Source organism: Poromitra crassiceps, assembly GCF_964638095.1.
Source record: "Poromitra crassiceps genome assembly, chromosome: 3".
Classification (NCBI taxonomy): domain Eukaryota; kingdom Metazoa; phylum Chordata; class Actinopteri; order Beryciformes; family Melamphaidae; genus Poromitra; species Poromitra crassiceps.
In genome coordinates, this window is record NC_139625.1 from 38,439,392 (window position 1) to 38,449,391 (window position 10,000).

General features: G+C 42.4%; 2 protein-coding genes across 2 annotated transcripts in view; both read right to left on the bottom strand.

Annotated features, from left to right (window-relative positions):
• The window catches only part of LOC310773093 (potassium channel subfamily K member 17-like), a gene marked incomplete at both ends in the record, with an annotated part of 6,241 nt that extends 3,956 nt beyond the window's left edge, over positions 1–2,285 (bottom strand). The window contains one exon of the mRNA XM_083633011.1: positions 2,070–2,285. Within this exon, the coding sequence (XP_083489137.1) occupies positions 2,070–2,285 (216 nt within the window). The remainder of the gene's footprint in view (positions 1–2,069) is intronic.
• Positions 2,286–3,982: 1,697 nt separating this feature from the next.
• The window catches only part of kif6 (kinesin family member 6), a gene marked incomplete at both ends in the record, with an annotated part of 113,643 nt that continues 107,625 nt past the window's right edge, over positions 3,983–10,000 (bottom strand). The window contains 3 exons of the mRNA XM_083633012.1: positions 3,983–4,209; positions 4,358–4,526; positions 5,798–5,964. Of these exons, the coding sequence (XP_083489138.1) occupies positions 3,983–4,209; positions 4,358–4,526; positions 5,798–5,964 (563 nt within the window). The remainder of the gene's footprint in view (positions 4,210–4,357; positions 4,527–5,797; positions 5,965–10,000) is intronic.

The following is a 10,000-nucleotide window of genomic DNA, read 5'->3' on the forward strand; positions in this document are numbered from 1 at the left end:
CTTCCCTTCACAGCTATCAGGATGAAAGAAAAATGGGGCAGTGGCCAATGGGGATTTTTTTCTTCTTCTGATTTCTTCCATTTTCCCCTGCTGCCCCGGCCGCTGCTCCACCCTCTGCTGATCTGGGAACAGCCGTATAGCCCTATGCTTCCTCCGACACATATGCAGTTGGTTCTTTTCACCTGACAGTGGGGAACTTCACCGGCAGGACGTATACCGGCAGGACGTATATATATATATATATATATATATATATATATATATATGTATACCGTATATATATTCCAAAAAAATGGTTTTGAGTAGTTAAACTAGTAGTTCACTACCCCCCAACACTGCTTGTATCTCGAATCAAAGGAATTAGAAATGCCATAATTAATGTTATGTCTGATATTCAGAGAAGAAACATTGGAAGGAAAAACAATTAAACCCAACTTCTCACATTGCCACTTATATATTTGATATGGGACTAATGCATATAGCCAGAACAGCATTCATTATGTTTTCGTAAACACAGTGCAACTTGCTTTTCTCAGTAACAAGCTTTGCAAGTCCAAAGAATGTGTTCACAATTTCTAGGGAAAAGCCTGCACAGCTCTGCCACTGTGTAAATCAAGTCAGGGCAAGACCTAGGCAAAGTAGCATGGGCAGTGTTTAAAGACTGTGGGAGTTGATATTTGCATGGAATACGTTGCCTCATTCAAGTCTCCATAATAGGTCTGATTGCTTTTGGAGTAATGAATGAAACCTACTTGTTTGTTTGTTTGTTGTTGTTGTTTTTTTGGTGTGGGGGGGCATGGATGGTGAGGGTGTAAATGGGTCTCTCTCTGCAGCTGTTAGTGACTACTTATCAGAATAGTTTTTGTTCTTGTTTATAGGCCCAAAACATAACTGCTGAATTATGCCCCCTATTGACGGTTTTTGGATTGACAATGCTTTTAATAGCCTACAAGAGACATGCCTGAGACAGCTAAATATGAGTCTTGTAGGCTACAGTATTTTGACATAGTAGTTGTGTATAGTAGGCTATAGAACATGGTCACGACCACAGTGTTGCTACACTAGTTTGAAACAATAAATCTGTGCATAGCATAGGCTACTGTAATGGTTGTTGCAGACCAGACACAATTTCATGAGCCAAACAGTTTGCCTCCATTCACTGTCAATAAGAAGCGAGTAACTTTGCATGGCATGATAGGATCTAGGTGGTGACGCGCAACCAGGCCAGCGATGCAATGAAAAAAGTTGAAGATGAAGTTAGCTAGCACGCCAGAGTAAAGCATAATATCAAGATGATGTTTTCCATATGTATGCTTTTGGATTCTATTTGGCCAAAGTGAAATTAAGAAAATTATAACATTCAAAATTGGCCTCCATAAAAAAAATTAAAACGTATTTTTTATTTGATTGAGCAAGGGACATTTTATCACCTTAATAGTTTTCTATTAATACAAACTAGAAATATTGTGCGCTTCACATGCTCATTTCCAGCTTCGTCCACTTCAAGTGCATGCGCAGAGCAATTGTGCGCTGCACGGAACCTCTCCGCCTTATTATAGTAGTGAGATGAAATTAAACCGAGGGAGAGAACTGTTAAGCTATTGAAGTGGCCACAATATTAGCCAGTCATCGGGATGTTTCATTAGGAAGCTGGGGTGTGGCATTCGCCAGGGTTTGTGTCAACCTGACAGAGAGCTTTGTTGTGTTCAATCTCTGTCCAGTATGGAAATCTGAACACAATAAAGTAAACGCAATTAGGCTGTAGGTAGGATTGTTAAAATATTGGTTGTAGTCAAAAAGCAATTTAGGGTGACCTATTCAAACAACACAGATATTGGCAATAAAAACACAAGACACCTACTCCACCCTGAGTTTGCCACACATCAGCATTTTAGAACAGTATACGTGTTACACTATTGTCTTGCATTGCTTTTAAACATTTTGCGCCTGTTTTTTGTTGTGCTTGGCTGTTTTGAGGGCAACGATGACTTTTGCAGCCTACCATTTTATTCTACACCCCCCCCCCCCCCCTACACCCCTTCCCGAGGTCCACTGTGTCTGTGCCTCACCTGAGCCACCGCCTCCAGGCCCTCTTGGTTCAGACAGGTGTATGTCGTAAGCAGCTGTCTTTTGTTCCCCAGTAAACGGCTGAGGTCCTTCTTCCCGAGGTCTCCCTCCAGCTTCCAGAAGATCACCCCGCCGATCAGCACATAGGCCACGTAAGCCACCCCCAGCATCAGGATGGAGGGGACCCGAGCCAAGTTGAGTATTTCTTTCATTCCCATCTTGGTGCCTGGGTAAGGCTCTGGGACCCGGGACTGACTGGGCTTCTCAACCTCTGCAGCCAGGGATAGTGATGACTGAGGGTTTACTTGCTCACCTTTAGCCCTTTCCATGCGATGCAGGCAAATGAACCTCCACCTGCACTCCTGTTTCAATCGTTCCCATGGCCTATCATGCAAATCCAACGAAATGAGAGAAACTAAGAGGGAGAGGCAAAACCAGAGGTTGGGCTGCGATTGATCACCATAGGTACGGACAGACGTTTTTTCTGACCACTGGAAATGAGCCATGGACAGTCTAGCATCTTGGTTCCAGATACTGATGATGAGAATATGATGAAAGGGATACAGAAGAGTGGTGATACTAGAGCACATAACAGTCCTGCAAGGGGTCAGTTCAAGGCCAATTAGTTTGTACACACTGTACTTTAGTAGCCACCAAACCAAAGAGTCTCCAAATGGTATATCACATTATACTTCACTATATTTCACTCTTCAGGGCTACAATTCACTGAAGATGGAACATGACAGACCCTTGCCTTGCTGAAGCCTTTGCCATTTAACGCTTGGTCAGATAATACAAACATATTAGAAACAACATGTGACAGTCAAAAGTCATCAGGCTCACATCACCAGCTTGATGAATGTGTTTGTTTTAGATAACCCTTCACTCAATTCACTGCAGTTTACCATCAGTACACAAACACACGTGGACATACTGTACATGCACTATTAAAGGGCCACTTTGCTGATTTTCAACCAGCTTTTACAAAATTGGTAGTATTTATGCAAATGAACAATGTTTAACTTCCCTCCATCTTGCCTGGACCGAGAGCTCCCCATACATTCACAGAACTTCCTGGTCCAAATTATGTCATAATGATATCATCTGGAGCAGTTTTGCCATGGTGTCACTATTACTATTACTATCACTATCACTATCACTCTCACTCTCTCTACCTTCATTTGCAGAATTTCCTGGACCAAATGACATCATAATGATGTCATTTGGTCCAGGAAGTTATGCAAATGCACAAGGAGCTCTCGGTCCAGGCAAGATGAAGGGAAGTTAAACATTGTACATTTGGATATACGGATTTTGTAAAGATACAAAGCTGGTTGGAAATCTGCAAAGTGGCCCTTTAAGTTACACAAAAGAAACATAAATTCAAATTGTAGTTTCCTCTGAAACATGCTCATGTTCTGTTAGAATACTAACAGATACAATAATGCAGTAAAATGGCATATGATAAAATGTGCATATACAAACAGTACAAAAACATACGTCACAATTGAACACTAATTCAGAATTTCATGTATTGTCTAAAGATGGATAAACATTCTAAGATCTCTCACTGGTTCACTTGATTAAACACATTGTCGTCATAGCCAAATATTCTGCGATTTTTACCCTGATCTGAACTGTTCTCAGTTGGTAGAACGGCTTAATTGAGGTAGAAGTGTAAAAAAAAACGTGTAATGTTTTTCCAGCCTATGTGTACCGTATGTGGGATGAATTTTGAAAAGATGAAACATACAAGCATCAAACAGAGAGAATAAATGTGCCGGGGCAAATAATATCTTACAAAATAATTCTTAGCTAATAGATGAACGGCTACATACATCTTTTCTCTTAGTGTATTTCACAATATGTACAAAACAATCTTCCACATTGTAAATATTATTCATTCAGTCCTCTCTCAGATCTTTGCCTGGATGGTCGTCTGACCAAAGCCGTCTTCCAGTTTAATGGATGACACGTCCTCTTCCTCCTCTTGTTTCTTAAAGCCTGGATGTCTTAGGCCAATCGCGTGCACCATTCTGGCTCCCATGTTGAGGATAAGCGCAAGCCAAGCCAAGGCGAAGATGATCCAAACGCCTGCAAGGCTACGGTACACGGAGATGTAGTCCTTGTCTGGGTCGGTCCCTAAGAGAATTGACAGTAGCATGTTAGAACACAGCATTGAATCAATTTGACTCCTAAAGGAAATGTGTCATTATGTTTCCTTGCTTAAAACATTTAAATAGTTAAAATGCCGAAATACTAAGTCTATCAAAGGCACATCTCTACTTACCCACAACATAATCTCCAAAGCCAATGGTGCTGAGGCTAATGAAGGCGTAGTAGAAGCCCTCGCCATACGACCAGCCTTCCACGTAACTGAACAGTAGCGGAGGGATGATCAGGAACAGAAGGCTGCCCGTGATGAGGAACAAGCTCACAGTCAGAACCTCAACTGCTTGCTACAGGGTAGGAACATGGAAAAGACCACATTTAGGTGAGATCCATTGGCATCAATTGAGCATGGCAGAGTATGGCACTTGCTATACATTTTCCGAGTCCAAATCAGATCTTCTAGTTTTGATCATGAGAATGGAGAGTAAAAATAAAGTGAAGATTGACAGAAATCTATTTGGAAGCCATTAGAATGATAATTCTGGATAATTTGGGACCAGCGTGAATGTATCCCACTGACCAATCAATAGCTTGTCATCAGTAGTGTAGCAGTAGATTCCCTGCCTACCAACACGAGGGTCGCAGGTTCGCGCCCCCGTGTTACCTCCGGCTTGGTCGGGCGTCCATACAGGCACAATTGGCTGTCTGAGGATAGGAAGCCGGATTAGGGGTATGTGTCCTGGTCGCTGCACTAGCGCCTCCTCTGGTCGGTCGAGGCACCGCCTGTTTGGGGCGGAAGGGAACTGGTGGGAATAGCGTGATCCTCCCACGTGCTACGTCTTGCCGGTGAAGCTCCCCGCTGTCAGGTGAAAAGAAGCGGCTGGCAACTGCGCATGTGTCGGAGGAAGCATGGTGCTAGTCTACGGCTCTCCCCAGATCGGCAGAGGGTGGAGCAGTGACCGGGGCAGCAGGGGGAAATTGGCCAAGTACAAAAAATGGGGGGGAATCAGAACCAAAAAATTGCTTGTCATCAGTCATTGCACTGCTACCTGTGGATGATACGTTTAGACATATTTGGTGGCAAATTATATTAGGTGCAGGGCTTTTGCCACACCTTAGCATTTAGTGAGATCTGTATATTGTTATTTAGAACACGGCTCTCTTGAATACTCGATTCTGATTGGTCAATCAACAATATTCACCGGTCATTATTTCTCGACAACCGACCGCTGCTCTGCCACACCTGGATTAATCAGTTGATAAGAGCTTTTTGTCAGCAAGACACTACTAATTAGGCCAACCAGTTGCAGCTGTGGTGTCTTGTGTGCCAATTACGAATGAAACCGCTTTGTCGTTGAAAACGCTATTAAAAAATCTATTTGAATAATTATTTTTGTCAGATTATTGAATGATTTAGTTGTAGGCCGTGTTCTAAGCGGGATAATGTATATTGAGGCGGTGATTACTGGGAAATAATGACCTTCAGGTGAACGATTAAGCCCTCCGCTGGCGCGTCGGGCTCAATCCACCTGTCGGTCATTATTTCCCCCGTAATCACCGCCTCAATATACATTATCCCTTACATGTTTGGTGCGCCAATCCATAGCTACCTATGTACCTTGTGTGGAACAAGTGACAGCATGCCCCTCTCCAGTCGGCCCAGGTGGATGATAAGACACTTCCCCAGCTGTTTGAGGAAGGCCAGGTTCAGCGGGATCCCACACAGTGCGTAAAACACACAAAACACCTGGCCAGACACAGTGCTGGGGGACAGGTTTCCATAACCTGAGAACCAGATGATGGTGATCAGTGTTGCATGGACCAGACAGATAGGATGTTGAATAGTATGGTATCAATACTGACATGCTCACCTATAGTGGTGACCACTGTGCCAGCAAAAAAGAAGGAGCTGCTGAAATCCCAGTTACTGGGGTTGGTGGAGTTACCCGAGGGATTCACTCCCTTTTCCCAGGCATCCAAAATCACCTGCACAGAAGAAAGTCCGAGCAGTTAGGCCAAATTTGGATTTCAGATGAATCGTGAAAATGATATAAGGAAATGCAACAACAGCCACATTCAACTCACTGATGCCGGCCATCAAGGAATTACTCAGGCAATTATGGAATCATTGATCGATTTAGAAACGTAATTTATTGCTATGCACTTAGCAGGGAAATCATAAAATCGATGTTAATTTCTCTGCCGTGTACAGTATTTGCTGAGCCCCTTTTGCCATTCAACTATTCAGTAATAAACAATGGATTTGTATGATTGTAGATGTACAGGATGTACTAATCTACAGCCCTTTTATCATCCTTGCACAGGTCATTGATCAGGTAATCTGACAGGTAAATATTGACTAATCATTTCAGCATCTGTTAATGTTTTAAACATAAGGAAATACTGATAAATGAGGTCCAAATGTTGGACCCAACATTATAAATTTATTAAAAAAAATATATATATATACTGTATATAAAAACTTTTTTTTAACATGTATACCAAAAACATGAATTGTTCATTGAATAATGTGCTGTGTTGTTGCCATTCAGCTATACATAGTCCAGCACAAAAGACAGACAGGAACAAACGGAACCAAAACCTGGACAAACTTCTCCAGCGCGGGTCCGTCCAGGCAGGTGTAATTAGCCAGGAAATGCAACTTCTCCACCTGGAAGTGGACTCGGCTGTTGCTCTCCGCCTCTCGCTCCAGGTTCTGGAAGATGATGGCCCCCACCAGCAGGTAGGTGAACTCAGCCAGAGTCAGGATTGCTGTCCAGCTCACCTTGAACCGGGCCAGCTGGAATCCCGCCATCAACCTCCCCCGCAACCAGGACGGATAGAAAGGCTGATGCTCAAATTGAGTCCCAAAACTGACTTGCTGTACAAAAATGAAAAGTAGTGGTCTTCAAAGGTAGAAAGAAGTTGACTTCATAAAGGACTAACGATCAAAGTCTTGATGACCTCACAGACCTCATGTGTAGTTCCTCAAAGCAATCTTCCATCATTGCAGATATCATTCAACTGCAGCAGAATGGGCACTTGAATGGTGATGGAAATATTGAATGTAATTGAGAGGCAATCAACATGGGGGCACTTCCGTTTTCAATGACAGCGATATCAAGAAGGTAGAGGTAGATGATGGCTACAGGTCACTGTGACAGTCCTGACTGGACAATTCTCCAGAGGAAAAGATCTCCACTTAAATGTTCCTCCTCTGATTGGTCAAACAGAGGGGCATAGATGTTGGCGGGTGATTTATGGGTTGCTTTGGTAACGATCAAACTCCCCTTCTCCATTAGGGTGACATCTGGACACACACACACACACACACACACACACACACACACTCTCTCTCTCTCTCTCTTTCGGCTGTTTCTCCACCTGTTTCCATTAACAAGGAAGTGGCAGCAGCATCTTGTCAGCAGAGCAAAAGTTAATATTTGACCTGACTGCTGATGGTTGTTCAAGCACGCACAATTTGCAGTGTGCTTCTTCCACAGCCTTTAGATACAGTTCTGCTCTGTAGGGGAACTCCCTTTATTCACTGACAAGCAGCCAGTTGGAACCTCAGGAAAACAGTTCAACCAGAAAACATTGTGTCCACAAATCCACATCACCCAAGGATGAACTAGCCGAGAGGTACAGCAATGCTATCCAAAGAAAAACAACAGTGCCACCAAATTGAGTCAGTCTTCAAGTTCAATTATGAACACCCCAGAGTGTAAAAACCCAACTTTTTTAACATCCCCTAGAACAATCATCAGACCCTTTCTACGCGTTCAAGGGCCACGTACATTTTGGGTCGGATGGGGAGGAAGGAGCGGACATGCTGGAGAGGTGTGGAGAGCGCTACTTGATCACGGGCCATAAATTGAAGAGTCGGGCAAATTCTCAAGAGAAAACCTAATGGACTTCTGTTTGTGGCTTTAGTACATGTTAGAAGAGGCGTCTCCTTGTGAGTACTACAGCAATGATTGTCACTGTCACAGCAGTCTTCAGTCCTGTTTTACTGTTTGGGTATATTGGTGTCTCAGGTAACTGGTTTCCAGACTGTTCAGTGCAGTGGTGGAAATGGCCAGGTCTTTGGAACCCTACTTACGCAGGATGGGGGTCCCTGGACGCAGTGCGGCCCACCACCTGCCCTATCTTGTGTAGGGCATAGGATATTATTTCTGAATACTTCACTTTTTTTCTACTCATTATACCATTACAGCTACTAAAAATCTCTTACAAAAAGTTACTTAATTGCTGAGCTCTACTGATTATTTCCCCTTGATTTTATTCACGACAGACTTGATGACACATTGATATTATTGACATTGCTTATTCAGCTTCCAAATACATGTTCTTACTATTCTCTGGTCCTTTCATGCTGCCCCCTCTCCACTGCATTGCAAGACATTTTTATTGGGAACCCAGTGGTGTAATTTCTGCAAAAGTGTGAAATCAGTTGTGCAATAGTCAAGTTTGGTGAGTTGTTTCTATGCAATTCACTTATATGAATTATACTTATATGAATTATACTTATATGTAAGTACCTATTTGTAATTCCAGTGAATCATAATGGTAGTGTTACATTTTATTATTTTATTTTTTTAGTGATAAGCGCTACAGGACTTCACAGGCTGTGCACTAAAACTAATGCATCTACATTGTACAAGGAACCCTCTAACTTCTAAAAATATTAATGTTTACCCTACATTGAGAATTGACCACAAAGCAGTTACATTAATGTAGCCTACTTTTTGTTAAACATACAACAAAAAACAATATAGTAGCCTATAGCCTATAGGTAGGTGAGGAAGTGTAACCTCTGTAAACTGGTATGCGTTGGGACACTGAAAATTATTCCTGTCAGAGAATCCTTGGAGGGTTTGTTTATTTTATGAACTGAGTTTAACTAGGCTACATCATCCTACATAACCTACATTAGCATGAACAACAGTATTGATATTGAGAAAATCATGATTTCAACCATATCCCTCAGCCCAATTTTTGGTATAGCCCCGCCCTGGACAAAAATGCACCAGCTGCCCCTGGATAATAAGGTAACTCCATCTACATGGCATTTAAACCGTCAGTCAATCGAGCTAGAAAGACCATCTGCAAGTAAGAATATGCTAAATGAACAACATAATTGGGAGAATATGTAGCCTATTAAGAGGAGATCTGTTCAGGCAGAATTATTCACATAGTGTCACACTCACAGCAAACTTGTAGCCTATGTGCCCCCCTTTATGCTTATTAGGCTTGTCCTTAGGGACAATGTTGCCATCTGTAGTTTAATGATAGGGGCTGTAAGAGGAGCATTTTGTAGGATTTTCATCTTATCTTCTAAATTTGTGTCGGATGGTGTAATGAGGCTAAGATAAAGTAAAAAAAATTAGCGTAAGTACAGTATCCTCCCCAAAACATTTCCAAGAATGATGGAGTATGGAAGTTACCAAGCTAGTATGGAAGTATGGGAGAGTTTCCTTAATTTGATGACACTGCTATTCAGTATGATGTGGAAATTAAATGTGTCCTTGAGGATGTCTATTTTGCTATCAATTTGTGCCAATTCAAGACCGCTTCAACACGCATGCATATAAAAGTCAACAATGTGAGTGAAAGAAATAAACAGGTGACGTGGGTGATGGAGTCTTTCTCTCAGGCAACTCCTTGCCTGGATGCAAATCGCTCAGCTCCTTGTCATCTGACAAACAAATCAATGCAAAGCTGCTTTGATGCTCACAAGATGTCTCCTCTTTGTTTAGGTGTGTTACAGTGGCTCTGTTTGTGAGTGGATGCTTAGATACTGTGTTACAGTGTTACTGTG